Source organism: Colletotrichum siamense, assembly GCF_013390195.1.
Source record: "Colletotrichum siamense strain Cg363 chromosome Unknown KSG_Cg363_contig01, whole genome shotgun sequence".
NCBI classification, from domain to species: Eukaryota; Fungi; Ascomycota; class Sordariomycetes; order Glomerellales; family Glomerellaceae; genus Colletotrichum; species Colletotrichum siamense.
The window spans coordinates 5,305,625-5,329,902 of NW_023501014.1; the positions used below are offsets into that span (position 1 = coordinate 5,305,625).

General features: G+C 55.8%; 3 protein-coding genes across 3 annotated transcripts; 1 reads left to right on the forward strand and 2 right to left on the reverse strand.

Annotated features, from left to right (window-relative positions):
- Positions 1 to 4,597: 4,597 nt before the first annotated feature.
- On the forward strand, positions 4,598 to 5,928 carry CGCS363_v001336 (uncharacterized protein; the record flags this gene model as incomplete). The annotated part of the gene is made up of 2 exons (XM_036633185.1): positions 4,598 to 4,800; positions 4,857 to 5,928. 2 exons carry the CDS (start codon positions 4,598 to 4,600, stop codon positions 5,926 to 5,928), a joined length of 1,275 nt encoding a protein of 424 aa, XP_036501892.1.
- Positions 5,929 to 10,101: 4,173 nt separating this feature from the next.
- Positions 10,102 to 11,610, reverse strand: hal4 (Serine/threonine-protein kinase hal4; the record flags this gene model as incomplete). Its single annotated transcript, XM_036633186.1, has 2 exons — positions 10,102 to 10,233; positions 10,285 to 11,610. 2 exons carry the CDS (start codon positions 11,608 to 11,610, stop codon positions 10,102 to 10,104), a joined length of 1,458 nt encoding a protein of 485 aa, XP_036501891.1.
- An 11,351-nt stretch (positions 11,611 to 22,961) lies between these two features.
- Positions 22,962 to 23,492, reverse strand: CGCS363_v001338 (uncharacterized protein; the record flags this gene model as incomplete). The annotated part of the gene is made up of 1 exon (XM_036633187.1): positions 22,962 to 23,492. The coding sequence occupies one exon, from the start codon at positions 23,490 to 23,492 to the stop codon at positions 22,962 to 22,964; it is 531 nt and encodes a 176-aa protein (XP_036501896.1).
- Positions 23,493 to 24,278: the final 786 nt, after the last annotated feature.

Sequence of the window (24,278 nt, forward strand, 5' to 3'; positions counted from 1 at the left end):
CGCAGCGCAGGCGCAGGCGTGCCAATACCACCACTTGTTAACGTCGGGTGTTAGACGCGCTGGGCTGGGCGGTGATCCACCGCCACTGCCACAGGCACAGGCCATCCGGCCAGGCCGTATTGGATTCAATTGAATGTACATTATGGCGGCTCTAGTATGGCTGTGCTCAGGGTCCGGTGGCAGGTTGAGAGCTTCTCGATATCGTCCAGTCCTTCTTTGGTGCTTTATCCTCGGCGACAGCGGCATGACGACAATATCCTCGTGGAGCTCGCTTCGTCCAGCGCCTGACGTGGTACCTTGGCTATGAACCCACAGTTTGTTGGGCGTAGCGAGAACGGGAACCATCTCAACTCTCCTCTGCGCTGTACCGCATGGGACGGCGGTGAAAGCGATGGACGTTTCCATGCTGCAAAGGTTGAAACAACCGAGTCCCGGTTCTGTCTGCCCCACCGGCAGGGCATGCCCGGTCTGGCAGCTCCAAGGTGCGGGTTGTTCAGTCGTCTTAGTGCCGGGGGGCGCTCTCAGACAAGGTGAGCAGCAAGGTGAACGAGGGGCACCGCATCCCAGCAAGCGTCCAGGGCTTGGTGAGAAGTTTAGTCGAGCTGAGGGGAGCTACGTAGTGCAAGTGCGCGTGCAGTACGTAAGGAACGTCAGTGAGGGTCGCAGAGATGGGATCGCGATGGACCGAGTGCGTATCTGGTTGTTGTTTATACGACTGTTGTGAGCATGCAATACGGGCTATTGCGCAGCGAAGGATGGGCGGACTGCCTGGCTCTCAGCTGGTGTCAGTCAACCCGCAACTCGGACGACGAGGGCGAGGGCGACGACGACGACGGGCCAAGCCACGTCTCGCGATGCCACAGGGTTGCAGCCGCACCATGAGAATCCGGCAACCCGCAAGATGGCATTTGGGTGCCTCTGTATTCGTAATCCGCGGCAACTCTACCGAACCATGCAGTCGAAATGGGCAGCGAGTATCTGCAGTGTACTTTGACGCATACCAGGCAGATACATGATAGATACGATGAGGGGTTGAGGGGTTGGGTTTGTCGTAGACCAAGTCGAGAGTTTATGAGCCCCGCCGTTGGTGTTTCCGTCTGGTCTTTTCGCTCGCCGTTATCCGTACCTTAATCGGATCAAGAGTGTGTGGCGTGCTCGGCAATCCCTTGCTCCAAGTTGGTTGTCGGCATCTAGATATGACGATGAAGGAGCGTTGCAAGAAGTGCTTGTTCCTGAGTCTTGTCTTTGATAGAGTGCGGTAATCACGGGACGAAGGGACGGACATGGGTGGCAGGTGTTGGTTGTGCCTCACCACCTCTTTTCTCTCTCTCTCTCTCTCCAGAGCATAGACAGAGCAGAGGCAGAGGCAGAGGCAGAGCCAGGTTGTCTTGTCTGTAGCAAGGAGAATTGTCGTCCGGTGTTGTGGATGGCCAATCCATGGTGCCAATCTGTGTCAATCCAGACAATCTGGTGGGAAAAAGGAGGGTGACGGGACTGGGCAAGTGGGCGAGCGGTGGCTCGTGTGTCGCATCTTTGGCTGGCGGCATGGGGGTCGTCGAACCCAATCAGAAACAGTAGTGTGCTTTTCTTGCTGCAACCCGTGAGCGGCCCAAGGCACCACCGCCTCTGCCTCTGGGCACCAACGCTGCAAGTCGGTAATGTATTACCAGGTAACCTGAGTCTGTCTGTATTGGGCATGAGGCAAGCAGAGATGCCTTGCTTGCTTGCCCAAGGCCAAGGGGAAGGAAGCATAGATGGAAGCATATACATGATGCATTGGGGAGAAGAGGCCGGAGGGACATATCATCCATCTTGGTGTGATATTAGGAGGTTTCTTCTCAGCTAGGTGTGTACTATGGTAAGTACCTCACACTATCATGGCGGTGCAGCTTCAAGTTTCGACGACGGGTCAGCCAGCAGCATGGAAAGCATGGAAAGCATGGTGGAAAGTAAAGCTTGCTGGAGCACTTGCCTGGAGCACCTACCTGTTTAGTGCGAGGGCAACTGCTGTCATCCCGTCGTTGGGCTTCCCAAAGGGGAAGTGTGGGCTGTGTGGGAGTCGGAGACATAGACTAGAGACAGCGACAGAGACAAGACAGAGAGAGACAGAGAGAGACAGAGAGACAGGGGCCCGGCGATCCGAAGACTGGGAAGTGAAGGGTTTGGTGCTCTGGCAAGTAACATCAATGTAAAACAGCCTACGGAGGTTAAGCGGCGCCCCCGCTCGCCCATACAGCAGCGCACCCCTGGTGCTGATTGATGGTCTTCTCATCAGTCTGAAGGACTGACAGGCGAGGATGAAGCAGGCTATCGCCGTAGCACCTCCACTGCTGCTACACGCTGCGAACCAACCAACCTCGACCTGCACCGGGGGCCTCTGACCCGACGCCTGAGGTGGGCTGCTACTTATTTCTGGTGCGCCTGATACGCCGTGCTGCTTCACGAGCTCTGTCTTCTGTCCTCTGTTCTCTGTGAGTGGCCCGGGGTGGTGTGGTATGTCTGCCTACCTTAGGTACTGCTCAAAGTGATGTGACGATGTCTTCTCTGCAAGAATGGTACTGCGTAGTAAACGATGGATGACTGAGAGCTGCACAGCAAAAACTACCTCTCTGCACCCCTCAAACGTTGCATGCGCCACCCCTCCCCTTCGTTATATCAGCCATGGATGGAATTCAAACCAGTCAATCGCATCTTGGCTAGGTACGCTGCTGCAGCATCCACACCGGGAAGACCCTGTGATGTTCTGTGGTTTCTTCCTGCGCAAAAAGGGTCAAGTGTGCCGGCTGGGCCATAATTGTGTCACTCCCGTGTCCCCCTTTCATAAGAAATCTGGCATTCACTCTACTCTGCTGCAGTAGGTAGGTAGGTACAGATTTCTACCTGTTAACTCTTTCTTCCTGTAAAGGTCAGGCCAGCTAAGGACCCCTCTCCCGCTCTCCCGCCATCTCCCCCATGTTCATGCTGCTCCTCCTGATGCTCTTGTCTGCCTCCTCCTGTCTATCCTTGCCCATCCGACGTCCCAGGCCCGGTTCCAGTCCCAGTCCCGGTCCAGAGCCCCAGTCCCAGTCCTAAAATCTAGGGCCCTGGTCATCCCAGCTGCCCTGGTCCCTCATACACATCCTCGTCCATCGTGTCGCAGCCTCTCGATACCTTACACTCACTTGTCACTGAATTGTCACCGCGTCCGTCCCTTCTACCTTACCACACTCACACACACCACACACCTATCCTTCCCCCCGGTCCCCTTCCCCCCCCTTCCATCACCTTTAAACACCCCCCTCCCCTCATCCTCCTCATTCTTGTAACCCTCGTCTCGTCCAGCGCTTCCTTTCAACCTTCTTAACCCTTCTCTTCTCTCCTACCCCCCTTCCTGGCATCTCCCAAAACCTCTCGCGCCTGACCTTTTCTTACCCCGACGTCGCAGACGAAGTCTCTCGCTTTTTCCAAACAAAACAACTTCTCCTTTCACTGAAATTTGTCCCTGGCGACTCGAACGGAAAAGAAAATCCAGAAAAGAATACAGTCAACCGTCTCTCTCACGCGCGACCTAATTAATACGGATTATACTACATACCCCCGACCGACCGACTCAGTTGGATCGTCCCTAACGCACCCCCCAAAAAAACCCAGCAAGCGCCTCTCTGACAGAGCACACAAAAACGAGAAGGAATTGAGCCTGAAGCGCGGCTCCCTTGCTCTTGACACCACCTGACACAAGCCGACTCTCTCGACCGTACTGTGTTTGTCAATCAGTCAATTCATGCCGAACACCTGCTCCAGGCACTCGTAATTTTGGCATTCATCGGCACTGTACATACCAGTCCCGGAAACTTCTACCAGCAGCAGCAGCAGCTTTTTATTCTTTGCTGCTGTCTTTTCTTCTAAATTGCTCGGCTTGTTCCACGAACGATATCAGCAGACCAACCACGCGCCCGCGCTTCGACAATTTACGGCGACCAGCAGCGACACCACCACCGTCGCCAGTGCACCCACTTTTGCACCCTAAATTCATCCCAGCCCGCTCTCGGCCACTTTCGTCAAGCCTCAAAGCGCAGCCTTTCGGCCTTTGAGCTTTGGTGCCATCGCAGCGACCAATCCGCGCTGAGAGAGAAAAAAGAAAAGGGGACAAAGGCCCTCCTCTGATTCCCTCCCACCCCGATCCCGATTCAAAGGCCCAGCCGACCAAGCATCGCCAGACCGAGTCCTTCTTGTCCTCGGCACCAACTCTCGGCTTCCTAAACAGTCGCGCATCCCAGCAGACCAGACTCGTCACCGCGACGATTCCTGAACCCCGACCCATTAAAACTGGACCGGCGAGCAAGGGAGAATCGCGCATCTCAATCGCCCGACCTTTGACGACATTGCCAATTAGAACCCACTGCGTACACGATCGCGGCCTCTCGCAATCACCTAAATACGAGAAGCGACTCAAAAACTTCTTCGGGCATCCATCCACCGGAGCGAGGCATCTACTGCACTCTCTACGGCAAACGGTGACACGGGTGCTACAGCAGCATCCCGCATCGAAAGGATTTTTCCCCCTATTCCCTACCATCCACCTTCACAACCCGCAGCAACTATGAGCACAGCAGTTGCAATGGCTCCCTCTCCGGCCCCTCACGACAGACCGTCGTTTCCTTCAGATCTCGCCCCTGCGCCCTCTGCTCAGCATGGAGCTTCTTCGCCTGCCGCTCAAAGGACTCTCGCTCCTCAGGGCACCCCCAACGCTGCCGCGCATCGCTCAGGTAGCGGCAGCCCCAGGGGCGCCGCCCAAGCTCCCAAGTCTTCTCCTCCCAGCGCGTGAGTATTTATCTAGTATGATATCGTCGAAACCAGCTAATAGGACTCGTTCGCAGCTCTCGAGGTGGCGGCCCGCCGAAGATCGTCGTTAAGAAGGAACCCAACTCCCCGGACCTGCCGAACACTCGACACAGGCCCCGTAAGCTGGATCTCTCCAACAAGGGCGCGCACCCGGGCTCCAACACCCCTCAAACGGCGAGGCCCATGACCGCTCGGGACAACCTGGGCATCCAAGAGGTCGGCCTGGCCTGCCTGTCGCCTGGTTTCGTTACTCAGGACCCGATTATGAAGGAGCAGCTCCAGCGAAGTATGAGCGTGAGAGACCAGCAGCGCATGATCATTGAGCAAAGGATGCAGCAGTCGGCCAAGGGCGACGGCCCCGATACCGCTGGCAAGGACCCCGTGTCGCAATTCGCCGCCAAGACCCCGGGATTGTCCCGCAGGAACAAGGCACAACTTTCCATCCTGCCGCCCTCTGCCGAGTCGTTCGCCAACGAGCGCGTCATTCAGTCTGCGCCCCTGGGACACTCCTTCACCGGACGCCAGCATCCGGCTCCTCTGACTCGCCACATTGCGAACCAGCCCAACACCCTTTCCAACACCTCCCACATCCACCACGTCCCCGCGAACCAGACGCAAAACCGTCTGCCTCCCATCAGCGACGTCTTCGGACAGGTTTCTGGCCACCCCGAGAACGCTCCCAACTCCCTGTATCCGCAGCAGAGCGCGCGCCCCATGGCTTCGCCCGGTCACCCACCCCAGCAGATGCAGCACCCCCCGACTTCTGGTCGCCCGAGAGAGTACAAGTCCGCCGAGGAAGCGCAACACGACATCGCCGGAGGCCGCCCCGAGCTCCTGCCCAAGATTGTGCACTACGGCGGTGCTCACCAGCCCCCTACTCCTCCCTCCCCTGCCCCTGGCAGCAGAGCCGCAGACCCCAGCCGCAGCGCCAGCCGTCGCCGTACTCGCGCTGAGTACGAGGATGGCAGCCCCCCTCTTGGCCACGGCCCCGCCGCTCAGAGGAGAGGTCCCTTCGGTGCCGGCCGCGACAGCCCAGAGACCCAGAAGCAGAAGCGGGAGGAGTTCCTGCGGATATGCGAGAGGGCCTGGGATCTATTCCACTCCTAAAGGCTTTTGTTTGAACGTTCGATTCTCTTCAGCCAAGGAGTGGGCAGCCTGACGCGCATGCTCCTTGGCCACTATTTACCAGCGGGACCCGGCCCCGCGCCTTCGTCGACTCGATTTCGACAACGTTGCATTGGTTCGGAGCAGTCTTTTTCACGTTGATTGTTGCTATTCGCTGCTCGCCTTACACCAGGATCAGAGGAAAAAAATACCGGCCGGCGGGGGATTTGGGTCAGGGATATAATGTCTGTGTAACTACTCGAGAGACCATCGCGGCACACGTCTCTCCAACAACAAAACGAACGAAACCGATCATTACGACTTCCAGCTCCTCGCCTGAGGAAGCGATGGACGATTTTTGCTGCACGCGGCTGGCGGGCACGAAGTGGGGGTGGGTTGGTTGGTTGGCGCTTACCGGCTCAAGGATGATTCCATTCTACAGGGGAAGGTTCACGTCTTGGGGAGGGTTCGATTCTCGCACTGATATTCAAAGAGGCGTGCCTTGAGGCGTTTATTTGCTTTGTCCATGTTTTCCTTCTGGGTGTTTTTATTTTACGGGAAAATGACCGGGCTGGCACGAGATTCACGAGCAGAGAGAGAGAGAAGCCGTCTCTGTATGTATTATCTTGGGGTCGTCTGAGAGAGGGGGGAAGAAGGCGGGCCGATTGTGTCGGTGTGTCTGTTTCGTTTTGCGGCCCGCCAACCTCGGCGTTTCTACCGGCTTAGGCAATGTATATCGGAGCAATGGTAGTGAAGAATTGGCACGCATATACAGAGCCTTTGGGCTTACCGTTCAGTTTATGTTTTTGATTTGTTGCAAACAGTGAGATCTATGTCTTGACTTGGAAATTGTGAGTGAGAGTGCACTACGATGGGGGACTATTGTCTGATGTTGACGGATATTGCCCACGTCCATGCATATGGCATATGACACATAAGGCCGCAAATAACTCTGTGATACCTTAGACGTGGAGGCTTCAGGCAGCAGCTATCGTGATGTTCCCACCATTCCCAGCAAGAGACAGGATTGGATGCCCAGCGAGTGTGCCATCACATCTTTTACGCCCATCATCCGGTATCAACTGGAGTGTATCAACGCGGGGTCGTATGTGGGAGGGGCATGAAACATATCATCATCGTTGGGGGTGGCTTCGTCGGGCGAGGTGGGGGGCCATGTTGGGGGCCAGGTCAGAACGACCTGTGCCGACTTCATCGGATATTGAACATGAGAACAGACACGTCTACCGATATGCTAGCCAAGGACATTGCGAAGGTGCCTTGATCCCATCAGGTGGGAGTATGCCCAAGTCGCCGACGACGATAATACGGTCACATGTCCTTGGCAGCGGCATACTTACCTTTCGACTACAATGACAAGCAGTTCGAAACTACATCAAGGCAAGACACAACGCATAGCCGGACAGCTCAGAGCAGAGAGGCCAAGGCGGCGGCACTCAACCAGCAGCGGCAACGACCCACCGGGCCGCCGCACCAGTGTACCCAAGCGGGGCCGAAAGACCGGGGACTCGGCATCATGCACGCGGGCCCCTCCCCGCACACATTGCTTTTTTCCCCTTCGGGCCGCACCGGGGGAATATGCATGAGCAAGCCCACATGATGCCCCTGCGGCCATGCGGCACCGCAGACTGCGGCGGCCGGGGGAGCTGGACCCCGCCTCCGCCCCGATGGTGTATGTATGTATGTCTCGGACCCCGCGGGGGCTATCCCCCTCCCTTTGTTCTGGGGCTGTACTAGAACGCATCTCAGACAGGCGGGCGGAGGCCTCAGGTCTCCGTCCCCGAAGCCCCGGCCCGGATGCGGATGCGGGAGGTGCGGGCGGCTTTTAGTGTGTTTGTTCTCCCTTCCCCATGCCTTTGTCGTCTCTTCTGTGTGGCTGTGTGCGGGTTGGTGGGGGAGGAGGGCATGTTTCTATTCTTCAGGACGTATGCTGGCTGGGCTGGGCCGATTGGCTTGCCGTTCGGTTTTGGTCTGGTCACTCGACGTGTTTTGGCGCATCTTTTTTAGACTTTCTTTAACTGTTGGATCGCATCCCCAAAGACTTTTAGGCTTTTGCAGCACTAAAGTAGAGCAGAGAGAGGGAGCCACGACAGCAAAGGAAGGGCAAGCTTTCGTTTACCTTACCTTGGGATAAGTAGGAGGGGGGAGGTTGCGCCACGTTGGGCACTCGACAAGTAGCGTTTGTTTTTTCCCCTCTACTGCAATGCAAGGAATCAGAGACCAGACGTGCATCTGGAACGGCCACCGTCGATGACGCTGGCCGAGATCGATCCAAGGTAGGGTGTGCTAGAGGTTAGTGCCGCGTGCCGCGTTGCCGCGCCGTCTATCAGGCTGCCGGATCTTGTGTAGTCAGTCCCTCCCCCCCCTCCTGGAATTGGAAGGATCTCTTCGTTGAGCTGGCGACGACCGACGAGAGGCGGTGTAAATTCTGCGCATTTCTGATGGGTGTGCTGTGCTGTGCTGTGCTGGCCGGCACCAAATTCGCGCCTCATGGCGGCCACCAACATCGTGGCTGCGGGGAGAAACAGTGAATAACTCACCTACTCGGATCCAGACCGCCGCCACCGTTCGAACAAGGCACACGCACCCAAGTCCTCGTGGCCAGATGCCTGTGAGCGTGTGTGCATATGTCTAGAACAATGTTGGGGCATGAAGAAAAACCCTCAGTCAGGCGATGCCAAGCCTAGCAAATACCGCACACAACTTCGTCTTCGCCATACGTGCCAAGCAGAGGGCACTGTTCTCTCGTGGCGGAAAGCTGCTGCGCCTTTCTTGTCTTGTGTGAACTGAACACTCTGCCCTCTCAGACAATCTAGCCAGAGAGTTTCAACAACATGGACAGCCAAGACGGCGCCGCCTCAGTGCCGCCTCGATGAAGAAGGTCACTGAGCCCGTTTGCCAAGCCGAGGCGGTAACTCTACCAAACCGGAAGCCTCGGTGCGGCCAGACAACGGACGGAGCTCGCGCGGGTCCCGCATTGCACTTCTGACTCCCGAGCAAAGTCTTGACTTGCCTCCCGGACGACGCGTCGGGTGCCCGGAGAGGGCAGAAATGTCAACCCTTGCTTCCCGTGGACGTATTGTCTATCCTCCACGCCCGTGGAATCGTCATCTGTCAGATGCCAGGGCGGAAAATAAGGAAAAAGGTTTCGCTGCGTCATGCCTCCAGGACGAAGAGGTGGGCGCGCGTAGAGAACCTTTCTGCCCCGGCGCTCGGCTCGGTTAGGAGCCCGTACGTGAGCAGATGACGATACTTGCCTCTGTATGCCTGTGAGGAGCAACCGGTGCTGTTACCGCCCCCGAGCTTGTGCTGTGACCAGAGGTACTTGCCTGCCATACCGCAAAGACCGTAGCAAATTTGATGGCAAAGAGTTGGGTGAGCACACACACCGAGCAGTCACAGAATGATCACCCACATGCCGCGCCCCTCTTTGCTTGTTCATTAAATTTTTGTTCTTTGGGTCTTTTGGCTCAGAATACAACCACTCACTACAGAAGTAAAGCGAGTGGATTAGGTCAAGGGGAGACCGCAAGGTCATATCCAGAGAGTCGCCTGCCGCGCGCGAGCCCAGCGACAGCTCACTCATAGCATGCAGTCTCCCCAAAGTGCCCTAGGAAAGACGCAGAAGCCGCTGCGTCCGTCCTGCCCAGTTCCTTCCATCCCATCCATCCCTCCCTGGCCCTCCGGCTTGCCCCATCCACGAAGCCCGCCGGTTCCCACCTTCAGTGCGTCTCAAATCCCGTCGCTCATTATGGCTTCATTCCGTAGGGGTTGGGGACTGCTAGGCCCAGTCGACCCAAGAAGAGTGTAGACCCGGCTCTGTAGCATAGCTCTGCGATTGCCCGTTCCGATGACGGGTGTGGGTGTCATATGTACGTTTGAACAGAAGGTTGTGTCCTAAGCAGGATGAGGAAAACGCCGAACGCCGATGCTCGCGATAACGAGGTCGCATGGGGTGTCGTAAATCGTCAGGTAAACAAGTGTAATGGGTGAATCGAAGCAGGCTGATAGATAATTCAAGGGGTCGCCGGTCGTGCATCCTGTTCGTGCGGATGCATCCTCTATCGTGGGACCAGTTTGGTGATCCGGTCGTTTCCGTTTTTCCGCCGCGTTGTTGAGAGGCTCCAAACATTGAAGTACTTAATGGAACAGTATAGATCAGAGACCTTCCTCGCCAGCCTTGCACAGCTTGATCTCCCGGCCCCATTCGGACTTGAGGACCTGTGAGGCCGTGATGCGGCGGGTCGGATTAGGATCCAGGATGGAGTAGATCACATTCCTGCAGCGCGCCTGGAGAAACATTAGATGGGAACAAAAAATCGAAATGGTAATAAAACTCACTCTATGCAAAGACTCAATGGGACCGTACCCCTCCTCATCACGACGACCCTCCAAGTATCTAGCATAGAACTCATCCTCGTCCTTACGAGCGACGCGCCAGAGGTGGCGGCCGGTACGCATGGCCATGTAAATGACACCGCAGGCCCAGACGTCGACGGCGCGGGCATCGAATTCCTTGTCGGTGTACTCTTCGGGGGCGATGTAGGGGGCGGAGCCACAGAGACCAGAGACCATGTGGGGATCTGTCTCCCAGGCCATGCGGAAGCATTCTCCGTTGCCAAAATCCGTGATCTTGAGGCCGCCACGGGTGGTGAGCAGCAGGTTCTCGGGCTTGAGATCGCGGTGGGCGACACCCATCTCGTGCAGGTATTCGACGCCACGCATCATCTGCTTGAAGTAGCAGTCCGCCTCTTGCACCTCCAGCTTGCCGGCCGAGAGGACAAGGGTGTACAGGTCACCGCCCGCACAGAACTCCATTACCTCGCAGTAGTCTCCCTTGGCGTCCTTGAGCAGGTCGAGGGTATGGATGACGTTGGGGTGTCGGAGCGACGAGGAAATGCAGAATTCAGCAGTCAGCCTCTTGCTGTACTTCTTTTCTGTCTCCTCGGGTCGGCGACGGAACTCCTTGACGGCGAACAACTTTTCTGTGCCGTTTTCAATCTTCTTGTGGGATATCCTAACGATTCCAAAGGCACCACGGCCTACAACCTCCTGGCACTTTCCGTACTTCTCCACCAGCGTCGTCGTCGCATTCGGACCGTTCTTCTTATCACCAGCCATGTCTTCCTTCTCCGCCTTGAGGGTATCTACCCAGTTGGAAACAAGAGAGAGGTCATTCTCAGCAGGTTGGTCCTGCTTCTTGCCGATGAGGGTGCGCCACATGTCGGAGAGCTTCTCTTGCCTGCGACTTGACTTGAGGTGGTGCTCGTGGCCACCCTGCGCTTCTGGGTTGACCATGAATCGGTGGAGATCTTTGGCGGGCGTTTTGACGGGTTTGGAAGCGGGCTTTTCGGGAACTCTTTCTGCGGTGGTTGTTGATGCTTTCCTGCTGGGGGGTTGGGGTTTTGTGCTCTCATTAAAGCTGGAACCGCGCGGACGATGAGGAACCTCAATAGCGTTTCTGGTGACGTCTTTCGTAGAGAACATGCGCGTAAGTTTGTCTTTCATGGAGGATTTTTCGGCAGGTTTCGGCAGGGCCTCGTGGGACGTATTGCCGTTGGTAATGGGCTGGCCATTCTGCGGGGTCAAACGCGGCGATTTTTTGCCGTCCGACTTAACGGACGAAGGTTTGGAGCTGGCCGCCGAAGCGGTTGTTGGGCTCGCCATTGCTGGAGAAGCTGAGGGCATGAGCGGCATGCGCAACAGCAGCAGGGGTGTGGTTGAAGGTTGGCGAGCGAGGTTTGAAGTGGGCGCGAAGGGAGGACGAAGCCGGTATATACGCGAATGCGACCGACTTGTCGTTTTTCGCCTCTCTGTCTTTTTTTTCTGTTGTCTCTTTTTTGGTTCCGGCTATCGGTGACGGACGGTTGGTGTCAGCCGCGGGTAGGTGCAGCAGCAGAAACCGCGGGTCGCAGGTCTGCGCGGTGTTGCAGAGGGCAGCGTTGGCGGGTTATGCGGGCGGGTGAAGACTGGCTGGCGGGGGGTGGAGGGGACAACAGTCTTTCTGACTTGCGACTCGAGTCGACTCGGGAGGGCCGTCGAGACTCGAGGCTCAGGTCTGACAAGGGCACGCTGTGGCGTCAAGAACGCCTCGGCGCAGTGAGAGGGCTCGGGCCCAAAGAGACGTGACTCGCAGGGCGGACAAAATAGCAGACCTGTTTCAACCCCCTTTTTTCTAATTTGGTCCCGGCAGAGGGAATTGGGGTTGCCGTCGAGTACAGAGTTTGAGGGAAGAAGGTCGGGAGAAGAAGTAATAAGACGAAGGAGTTGGGACGGGGTGTAGGGATTAAGCTATTATGTAGGGGGAGGTCGAGCGCAGGACAGGAGGGAGACGGAGATGGAGAGGGGAGTGGTGCAGAGAGGGAAAAAAAGGGTCGAGAAGCGGTCGGAGAGTGAGCGAGCCTGGCCCAGAAGCGTCGGCGGGCGGTCCAGTAGCGGTCTGGCGTGGTCCTGTTGTGGTGGTAGTGGGCAGCGTGCAGCGTGCAGCGGTGCGGGCAGGCCCCAAGGGTGGTGGGAGCGGCGACGACTGGCGACAGCGAGAAATAAAAAAAAAAACAAATTCGAGAAAAAAATTAAATCAGCAGGCGGGCAGGTTGCGACGGCGGCGGGTGGCCTGTGGTGTAAGTAGCGCAGGATGTGTAGCGTCTTTTGAGGTAAAGTAGGTAGGGCCGACGAGTGGGCGTGGTGGGGCAACGAAAGGAAGATTGGATTGCCCTGCAGGCTGCAGCTCGGTACAGTTGAGAAACGCAGTGTATCCGTACTGCACAGCGCACTGGAGAGGTGAGGTGTGGTCTGCTGCCTCCACCGGCCTGGGACAGGTCGACTGAGGTACCTGTACTGGCACAGGTACCTGAGGTGCCCTGGTGGTGCGCGCACTATTGCTCCCAGCTGATGGGCGGTAGCTCCTGTTGTGGTTGGTGTCCCTCGATGGCGACCCTTTTGCTCGTGGTATGGTGGTGTCCGCTTCTGGAGCTTTTGCGCTTTTGCTAAAAGGTAAGAGAGAAAAAAAGGCCGCGGGCGGGCGGTGTAAGCGAAGCGTGAGGTGTAGTCCGGGTCTCTTGATGTGGTAAAGGTGACCTTTTCAGGGGATGGACCTGGGGCAGGAACAATAAGGTGTTCCAGGGAGGAGGGCTGAAAAGGCTTGGTCACCGCCAGAGATTCGATATGTCAGCAACCCCACGAGAGGTGGCAGGTTTGTTGGATGGATGAAGTGAAGTCCGCAGACGGGCCTGTGGAAGAAGTGTGGTCGGTGTGACTATTGTTGCCGTTGGTCGGTCCTTGGTTCGTTCCGTTTGTTCGTCAGATACCAAGTTAGTGTTCTGTAGTTCCTGGAAGGTCGGCGAAGGCGTTGGTAGCAGACCAGTGAACGCTGCGAGGGCAAAGAGGCGCGGAATCTGCAGGGTGCGATGTCCCGAGGCAAGAAAACGGGACCTGTGTGAAGTGCCCCAGAGGTTGTGTGTTGCGGATGACGACGTGGTTGTGGGAGTTCTCAGAGGTTGGGAAGGATACCGGGTAGTCACTGACGAAAAGACAAGGCGGCTGATTGGTGCCGCACTCCTTGCCGGCCCTCGGTGTGGGGAGATGGCATCCAAATGCGCTTGTAAGCGGTCGTTGCGAGATGCCGCACCCGCGTGTAAGAGACAGTAGAGGTATTTTCCACCACGGTGGTGGCTGGAGGAAGCATGCTACAAGTACAATAGAAAAATCTGCCAAAGTACTGTCGCTGGTATTGTGACCGTCGCTACCTCTTTATCGAGCGTGGCGTATTCGTTTCCCGCTTCGTCGGGGAGCCTCCGTACGAATGGGGGAGTCTGATTGAAGGATTCGAGGCAGTGATCAGGGGTGCGGGAAAGGGCAGAAAGCCAAGACTGATGGGACTATCTAAAAGGAGAAAAAAGCTGTGATTAGGTACCGCCGCGGACAAAGGTGGAAACGAGCCAGAGTCAACCGAATAGAGGCAGTGTAATTTAACTTGCCAAAGGTATTCGACATGTACGGATACATGGACAAAACTCAATGTTTGTTTTTCCCTCTGCCCGCCATCAATCGCAACGCAACATCCAGTCCCAGAACCACAGTCACCCCCGGCCGCTGGGCGGATACTGAGCGGGAAGCAGGCACCAGATGCAGCAACAATAACGTAGCTGCTGCTACAGGCCTGAGACGAGTGGACCAGCGTGGGAGGAACAAGAATAATAAGGTTAGGTTAGGTTAGGTTAGGGTAAGAAGAATGAACGGCCGGTTGGGCGAGGTCGCTGGATATTGGACAGCTTTTCGTATAGCTCAACGATACATGATACATGCATTCGGGCCACCCGTGGATGACGGACGAAAAAAGGCGGCAAGAGGAAAACGACCTGCAAGACGCGCAGCGCACCAGCGCAGACTGACTAGTCGAGGCACAGAGACGGGGTGATGGAGTCGCAGGTCCCTCACCTCAATGACAACAAAGTCCGCCGACTGGCGAGTCGGGAGCCGGAAAGGCATTGGATGGAGACGGGTTGCGCATTTCGGTCTGGGGCAGGCCAGGTACACGCCGGCCTGCACGACCTCTTACCTAACAGAGGTATCCGTCTTTGCCTAGGTTTGATGAATTATTACTCTCGAGATTGTCAGTCTTCCGTACTCGCCATGTAATCAATACCTCCGGCCGACCACTCTGACACACACGATGGAGTCGGTGGCTCGGTCTCAGTGTGTTTACTCCGCGTCCTGAGTACTCAAAACGCAGGGCAACTTACGTAGACTTGTTCCACGGTGATGCCCGCGGCCCATTGTTGAGGTGAGCCCGCGGCCTGCGACAGGCTTTCTGGTGGAGGTAGCGAGTCTTCCGTCCATGACATAAGCAGCAGCATCCGCTGGGCGCGCTGAGCAAGGTCAGCTCAAAACCTGCCAGAATGAAAGGCTGTGGCAGCAGCGGATGTCGTCGGCATGTGGCAATGGTAGTCGTGTCATTACGTAGAATTGCATCCATCATTCCTCTTGCCCTCCTCACCTTGAGCCTGTTTCGGGGAAGCCCCGGGAACGGCAGGCAAGTCAGCCAGCCAGCACGTAGATGTAGCCCATCATTTTCCCGTTGTAGTGAAGGAACGTAGCGTGCGTGCCACTTGGCATCACAGGTCGACAGCGTCAAAGGTTGGGGTTTGCGGTTTTGCCGTGCTTGCCCGGGCCTGTCCCGCGCTGCCCTGAGTGCACCTGGCAGGCAAATCGCGGCAGAGAATGGCTGGTACAGCAATGATTAGCGGTGATGAGGTGTCCGGGGTATCGGGGCATGTGTCAAAGGACATCAAGCTTCTTGTTCTCGCCAGGATGGTCGGAGGATGGCGTGCGGTTTGATCGATGACATGGACGAATACTTGGTGGTAAAGCAGACAGGCAGGGCTGGTGCTCAAGAGTGGGCTGCGGCATCGAATCGGACAGCCAAGCCTGAATCTGCAAAGAGAAAAGCGGCTTCGCGAACGGCAGTGGGCTGGCTGGCTGCATCCAGGCGCGAGATTTCAGATGCGAGCCGGGCCAACGACCAACGATGGAGGGGCAGCCCGGTATGCCGCTGGTCGCTGGTGCGTGGTTACTGGTGCGCCGTGCCGTGGCACCCACAGTTCACAGTCCACCATCGTCGCCCTTCAGCGGAAAGTCTTTTGGTTTGAGAAAAAGCCAAGAACAGGGTCTGCAGGCCGCGCAAGGTGCACAAGGACCTGCCTGCGGACTGTGTGTCTTTTCAGGGCTTGGAAAAGTCTTGGACGACCTCATAGCGTGGCACAGCATACAGCAGACAGCAGCCAACAGCGAGCGTGCGGCCGTTTGCTTTTGGCTTGTGGCAGCTGGACAGGCAGGTGTGGCAGGTAGTCTGACAGAGTACAGCCCAGATGAGAGAGACAACACCTTCAGCTCTCTCTCGCGTGTTCCGTGTGTGTTTCGCGGTGCTGCCAACCACTGGCCACCGAGGGCTGGGATTTGTGGGCGATCTCTGCCAGTCTCTGGTGATTTTTTATCCCTCTCGCGCCCCTCAAGACTCCCGGGCTCATTTCGGGCCATCGGGGTTTTGTGCGAGGTTGAAAAATTTGGTTAACGAAAAAAAGCGCGAGGGGAAAAAAAGGGCAGAGAGGCGAATGACCTCGGGCCAGCAAACGAAAACCGGAGAGAATTGCATGTCAAGGAAGGTAAAGTCCTACCGAGTCTGGCGGGGTCTACCGTCTGGGTCTGGGTCTGGCGTGGGTTCTGGGTACGGGTCCAGTTCTGGGACGGAAAGAACTGGGTCGCAACTTTGTAGGGCAGTGGGCAGGTACCTCCTCAGTCGTGCCTGCCTCCAAAAAACCCCCCCAACTGAACTGGCAACTGCATCTGGAGGCCACCTAAACTGTGAGGGACTGGACGGGATGTCTTCTTTCCTGCAGGCGCCCAGTATCGCGGCAAGCGCCGTACTGTCAAGCTGTATTAGCCGCACCTTCCCCCGCACAGTGTTTGCGCAAGGCGATGACGTTTGCAGCTGCCCGTCGAATACTTGCAGCTGCCCTCGCCGTCGCTGTCGCTGCCGCTGTCGCTGTTGGGGTCGCACCTGCTGTCCAAAATACCAAGCCGGCTTGCGGTACCGAATCACAGGTCAAGCCTTGAGACTTCCTTGTCTCCATTCTTCATCGGCCCCGTCACCAGAGTCAGTCTCCTCTTTTCTTTCTTGTGCCTTTCTTTCCATCTGTCACTGGTTGGATGGATCTTGATCAATTCCGTGCCAGCAGCAGCAGCAGCTCTTCCGCCTCGCACTCAGCGCAACCTCCGAATTATCGACTCGACTGCAGGCCTTGTGTCTTTGTATGGAGTCGAGCGAGGGCTTCCAAGTCCATTCTCTTCAGGTCAGGTCCCCTCTTGTCCCCTCCTGCTGCACGCAGCACACAGCACAGCACAGACACGCTTCTTCATCGTCCAATCCCACGCACCTCGTCTTTTTCCTTCTGCCCTTGCCCCTGCCCTGCACCGCATTTCAGATCCTCTCCCATCCATCCATCACTCAGCTTCAGTAATCACCTCCTCATCCCAGGTCGTGTGACTCTCGACACTAGGAGAAATTCGGGATTGTCTCAACTGCCCGACAACGCAACCATGGAGCCCCCATGTACTTGTGCAACGTTTCTTGGCATCCGCTCCCTGCTTTCTCTGCCATCATCTTAGCAATGAGCTCATCATCTTCCGCTTCGCACATCACCACTCCGTGCTTGCCGCCGCTGTCGAGTTGTCCACTTGCGCCGTCTCGCCGGCTTCCGCAACGGCATCACCACCCGCGCCTCGCCAACCAAGTTCCACACCTCGTCACCCATCCGACGTCTGCCTCTGTGTCTCGATCGCTCCTGCCTTGCGTCGGGGGACTTGAGACATCTGAGCCGACCCCCCCAAGTCAACAATTCCGGCCCTGCCATATGCAGACTAACACGGGAGGCTGCACCGCAGTAATATAATGACTCGACTGCAACAGCCGCGGACAAAGACGCCTCTGGCCAGACGCTAGACTCGCTGCGAGCTCAACGCCCTTCTGCCATGGATGCACTATGTTCGTTGTCCAGCGAAGCAAAGTACTTTGGCGAAGCAGTACTCATTGATTACACCACCGGGCTGTCGTTCATCCATCCCATCCCTCAGTTGTATGCAGTGGTGCCCCGCCCGCGCGCTCTGTATTAGCCGGGCATGCGGCCGACAGAGACAATGGGAACACAAGACGAACATGCCAGCATCCGTCCCAGATTGCCGGTACGGCCACATCAGTTTGCTGCCGATAGTCCAGCTTGTTTTCGCTAGGGCGGTATTTTCCCCTCACATATCCTGGCCTCAGTTGTGGACTGCAACTTGCAGAGCGAGCCGACGTCCATCAGACTCAACAGACATGATCCTGCCACCAGATCAGAAACACACGCCTATGCCACTCCACTCTTGCAGTTGCTTTCCGCTATGAGGCATTTCCCATCCATGTCTTTCAACCCCTCTTTCCTTGACGCAAATCAACTCAACTCGTCGACACGACACGCTTTTTCCGATGCGGCGGCGCCCGCTACATTATGTGTGTGTGTGCGTGCCTCTTGAGTCTGGCGCAACTGACCAGGCTCCCTATTCGCTCGCTCCGCAACTCTCAGTTTCGACTGGGGCTCCGCACACCTCTGATGCCCATCTCCCATCTCCCATGTGTCGTCCGGCTCAGATCACCTGCCGATGAGCATCAGCAGATTGGCGCCGGGGAGCTCTCTTGTGCGCCTCCTAGCTACAGCTGCTGTGCCTAGTTGCGAGCTGTCAAACGGCCCCAAGAGGTCAGAGCTTCCTGCGGCACACCCTCCTGCTGCTGGTGCCGCCGCCGCTGATGGCCCTAAGTGTGAGGTTGGGTTGGGGTATCTGCACCTGTCTGCAGGACAATAACAAGAAAGCATGGGATAGCTGCAGCTGGCGGCCTCCTAATTGCGGACCTCGCTGCCTCCAACCGCTCCTCCTCCTGTCCGGCTCCAGGCTGGCTGGGCTTGGCATGGCTTCACAACTCCAACCTCACGCCAATGGAACACGGGGCCCCTCACCGTCTGTCCGAAAGTCCGCAAGCAGTAATTCCATTGCCTGCCCTGCAAATGGCAGGTGCGCCGCAACCCTGAGAGATGCTTGGCCCTGCCGGTGCCCCTGTCCACTCGGAGAACTGAAAACCGGGGGAAGCGTCCGAAATACATGGAATTCCACCTTCAACCGAAGGTCCTCCGGCCGCAACTCGCTCCATCTCGGGCCTAGGTGCGCGGGGTGCCAGAGGTTGTGCACAGGATGCGCCCGTATTGGTGCCAAGAGCTTTTCGTTTTTTGTCATTGCTCATTCTATTACGCGACGCCGCCCTGTTCGCCGCCGTTTCCTCTTCGTCTGCTCTCCCATCCCGTTCGTTGGTTTGCATTATCGTCCATCCGCTCAAGCCGCTCCACTGACGCGAGAGCGAACATGCAGACTTCGGGTAGGATGTGGCCCTATTGAAACCATCCCTATTCATGCCGATGTTCCTCCTGTGCGAGCGAGGGATCCCGGATGTTTCGACGTCACAAACGCCAGCACCACCTAGGGCAGATGCTTTGTTCATCCCGCCGTGGTTGATGGACAAATTGGCGGTGATGCGATATCAAAAAAAGCCATCCGTCTCGGTGGCCCTCGTGCAAACAAGCTCGCAGCTCAGTGGCTCGTTCGCTTCCCAGCAATCTGGCGTGCTGGGTACGCCAGTGTCAGTTACACCCTTCCCGTCTGCGGCTGCCCACGGAACAACCAACCGAACCCTAGCAAGCACATGCCTGGCCGACGGCTAGATATCGACCTTGAATTTCTTTGGCTTGACCAAACAGCCGCCCGTGAGCCCCCAGTCACTCTGTAATTTTTTTCCGTTGGGAAACTGCTGTGCAGCATAGTCTATTGCGTCTGCGGATTGGCTCAAACGGCTCTCCACACGTGGCCGCCGCTGACCATTTGCAACGTTTGGTGCAACTTCGCGATGCAAGGACATATGGTAGCCAGCGTCGACCCCTACCTAGTGCCCGCAGCACCCCACGGGTACCTGATGTGTTCATCGGAACTCACTAGTCAGCCCTACTGCGATTATGTACAGCTCCGTATCCTCTCGTGCTCTTTCCCCGGTCCAGACGTTTGGCAGGATGGTCGCTCGTCTAGGGCTCGCCGCTCGCCGCCGAAAGGGTCCCAGACCTGACCGGGATAAACGAGCGGTGAAGCTGCGGGCGGCTCTGGACGTGTGCGTTTTGGTTCGATATCGATAGTCCTTTCGCCGCCATCTATATTTGACGCGTCGACAACCGTCGTACGGTTTCTTGGTAAAAGGAGATCTCGGCCGCTGCTGTTGCTTGGCGCGCCTACTCGCATGCGTGCCTAGAAACATCATGCAGACCTGTCTCAGAGAGTCTGCCTCCGTCGTGCTGACTGGCATTCTTCCCTCGGCCGTCCCAGGTGGCCGACAGCCTATCACTTTTCACAGGCCAGTCACCGAACGGGAGACGGCCTCGCTCTCCGGCTCGGCCAAAGCTTGGTCGGCACAAGCTGTCTTGGGTTAACCTGAGCTTTTATCTCACTTATCAGCTATGTCGTTATCTTTCGGGTGAAGAGGTTGTCTTCAACGTTACAGAGCTAGAGTGCCACGTCTGACCCGCGTGCAAGCGAGTGTGAGGATGGTCAATGTGTGTCTTCAACGGTGCGGAAGAGAGTTCTCCAATGAGTTCTTGGAGATTGTAAGCGTTCGTGCCAAGACGGGATGCCAAGTCGATTCTGCACTACGACGGGTGAGGCGCTCGTGGTGGGCAATAGCTCCTTTGAGTGCTGTCTTTGGAGGCGACTTTGGGGCTGCCAAGGCCCTACTGCGTCGTTTCGGGATTTTGATGTTGAAGTCCGTTTGGACTGTCGACGTTGAAGCAATTTGGCCATGTGTTTGACTTCGATCTTTGCTGGCATCAAGCACGCTTGTGGTCGTGGTCCGAGTCTCGCCATCTTGCGATGTATTGATGCAGGCCCTGTCCTTGTGACTCTTAAGTGCCAGACTTCGACAATGAAACTGGACTTGGTGATGGCTCAAATGGGCGATGCTCGTCATTTTTTAACCATTCCTCCCCTATCTGCTGTTCACTCTTCTTGTTGGTGGCATAATATTCATTGGCGTATACACGCATATCCTATCCGCGGACGTCTGGTCTTAGCGTTTGCTGAGGATATCTGATCGATTTGTGAAGCCCGCCTTGCATGCATGGTCAAAAGCTACCAACAAACAGTACAACCGAGCTATTGCCGTCTATCGTTACCAAACTAATTGCAGGGAGGCATTCAATACATATCATATCTCTACGAGGACGGCTTGTAGCGCAATGTCACCGCCTCAGTCGGGTTGTCCAATAGGTGTACGTTCGTCCGGTGCGTATTTGTCGTAACTATCCCAAGCAAGCAATGTGACAAGCTTATCGGGAGCTGACTGCAGAGTCTTCAATGGTGATGTCCATGTTGAATCTGAGTGCATAACAAAAAGTCAAGCCCTCGGGAAGTCTCTCTATCTATAATGGTGGCGGGCCAGAGTCGAAAAACATCTTACTGGAGACTTCCTCGACATTGCTTCGTTTTCTTATCATGGTGCGGAATAACCTGCAGAGGGACGCTTAAGGACAGAGGGGAACAAAGGGCTGGTAGAATTTCGAGACGCGGCTCGAGAATATGTGAAATGCGTTTGATCTCACGAGGCATTCACGACATGTGTTCGATTTCAAAGAAGAAAATGGGGCGAAAGCGGTGAAATTGGTAGAGTTGTCATGAGAGCCTCGGACTCGACCTTATAAGTAGTCCGATTCGGAAATAGTAAGAGCGCGGAGCTACTCTAGATAGTTCTTGTATAATGGGATGGTTCTTTGGTTCAGTTTGCCTCTCCAACGAGAGATCGTCGTCTTCATCCACGGTGTTTGGGAAACAAGTTGCGAGATGGATTCGCGCATAATGAGGGCCCAGTTTTAAGATTGTCTCGATGAACAAACACGACAACGACGTATTACGTACAGGTACATATCAATACGCCAGGGGAAAGAAACAGTGGCCACCGACGTTGAAGGGCGACGAAGGGACTGTTTTATCTCTTGCTCTGCGCCTAACGTCCCAGACAGCACGCGGCCTCGCTGGCCTCAGTCAGCCAACTATCTCCTTAATGATTAACACCGACGCTGGGCGAAGATGTGTTACATTGGCGTTGTTCCATGGAATTACGGCCACCTGAGCCCTTTTAAAGGGCTTTGGATAAGCCTGGATGTCCTGCGGGGACGGTTGAAAGAACGAGGTTTCCATAATCGTGTTCAGTTAAAGGTGAAGGGACAGACCTCCATGTGATAGAGAAGAAAGTAGGCAATGTAAACGGTGACCCATGGCCACGCTCTGGATGAAACCATCATGGTTCCGTCATGCAAGATCGCAAGCCACAATCCTCCGACTTTATTCGTCTGTACCTATGCTCTGGCGACCCTTGTGTATAGTCGTGAGGAATCCAAACCAACGATGAGAGGCAAAGAATAAATTATTGCAACAATGTGTTATGACAAATTTCTTCTCATCACCAAGGAACCTTCATGGACCTCTCAATCTTATATCGCGGCCTTATCCGTAAGACAACAGTGAACAAAGGCGAACATCCTAACCTCCTAGGTCACTTCAGAACCCCGGTTCTCTACTGCCTCGATACTTCCTCAAAGTTCAGACAAACTCGAGAGGGAGTAGGGGAGCGAGCTCAATGCTCGAATCGATGCTGGGCTCTCGGACTCGAACGCGGTCTTTGGGACGAGGTATGGGTTGAACGACGTATTTTGCCTTCGCACGTTGATTCGGTGTGCGATAACTCGGATTGTAAGATGTGTTGGCCCTGGGATGTTGCGAGCATTGTGGGCTGAGGGCTCTCAACCCCGAGAGTAAGAGGCGGGACAGGCGGTGCATCGTGAATTTGATGTCGCAAGAGTCTGAAGACATCGTATGTGAACACAGGAACTGCGACTTCGAATAAAGTGCCAATATGGCATTTGGCCTGCTTATCTATCCCTCTGGGCGGAAGGATGCATTCTTCCCCTCAATGTCTCGCAGCCCTCGTGCAACCTGGGCGTTGTCTGTTTTACTTCCGGTCGCACTGCGCGCCATTATGTCTCTCAAGTTGCGGGACAGCCATCCAATTGGAGTTTTCACTTGTCAGCCATGGCAAGGCTGCCAAGGTGTAAGAGTCGGACTGTCCGACTCCTCCGTGATCCCTCGGGAGCTTTCCGCCACCAGGTCGTGTCACGAGACCGACTTGTGGAGGATTCCTGTGCTTACCATGGGTTGGACTCTCAAGCATGTTCTGAGCGATCAAAGATTCAGGTTCAGTTCAGTAACGGTTGGTTTCTATGAAAGTAAATGGTATCTCTCATCAATCCTAGACAACATGACCAACTGTTCCTGCTGATATCATCCCCCATCGCCTAATAACGACTTCTTCATTCCAGTATGTATGCATGCCTATCATCAAAATCTCATGATGCGAGCTCAATTCGATCGCCGTTGTCATTATCATTGACCCTGCTATGGCTGATACTCGGCGATCCCCGCGCCTCACGTGAAGTTGGGTCGATAATCGGCACAGGCTGGTATTTTTCTGGCTCGTAGAACCCGCTCAGATAGCGTGGCGTACCGGGACCGGAGGAGGCGACGTACGGCTGCATGGAGAATTGCTCTGGAGGACCCGGTGTCATGGGATGTACATATTCTTCCTTGTGTTGTCTCTTATGTCTGAGTATGAGCCAGACAATAACGCAGACTGCGATGGCGATCACGGCGACGCCGCCGACAACACCAGCCACGATGGCACCAGTGGTCGAGGAGGCGGGGGTGCCTGACACGCCTGAACCGCCGGAAGAAGACGATTCTGAGGCAGCTTCCGCTGCCGAGGATGCAGTTGATGATAGGGTCTTTAACACCAGGGCAGTCCTCGTTATCATAATCGAGGTGATTGCAATCGAGCCCGTAGTTGTGTCGAGGTACTGGGCGTTCCATTGCCCAAACATGCTTTGCCAGCATCTGTGATTTGTGACTGTACTCGATAATCCGTAATTCTGAACGAACATGAAACAAGTCGGCTCAGCAACCGTTACGCTAGCAACTCCCATTAGCATCAGTTATCATGGCGCAGTACTTTGGTGAAGAGGCCGCCTAAGGACTGAACCCAACGTACCAGCAAATGTTCCCGTCGTAAGATTCGTCGTTCCCGCACAAAGATGTCAAGCTTGACGGGCTGCTTGCGTCTATGCATCCCGTGTATGGCTCGTCGCGGCATCCAAAAACGGTCCCTGACGTCTGGCATGAAGCCTCAGTGTTGCAAACTAGAGTCTGCCAATCGGCTAGGAAGGAGTCAGTGTTAGAAACAATCTTCATGTTACGAGTCGTCACTGACTATCTCCATAAGAAGACCAGAATCCACACGTATCTGAGCCCTTTGATCGAGGCTCAATCTTTGCGTTTCGATAACGAAGCTTGGGAGCTGGTGTCGGGACCGGCGCGATGTCCTCAGTGGAACTGAATACTTCTGCGGGAGACGTGCGACGCGGAGGCGCGTGTTGTTTTTGTCGGCTATTCTGCAGCGGGTTGGCTGAGGTTGTACAGCATGCGCTGATGAATGCTAGCAGCAGGCTCAATGAGGGTCGCATCTTGCGTCTGCAGGTTCTCTTGAGAACGCCTCGCCAGATACTGACCTGAAAGAGCGAGTCTTGGCCCGCGGTTGGGGAGAATTTTGATGATGTTGGGGGCTGGTGTGGCCTTGTATATATCAAGGATATCCAACGCGACAACTCTCC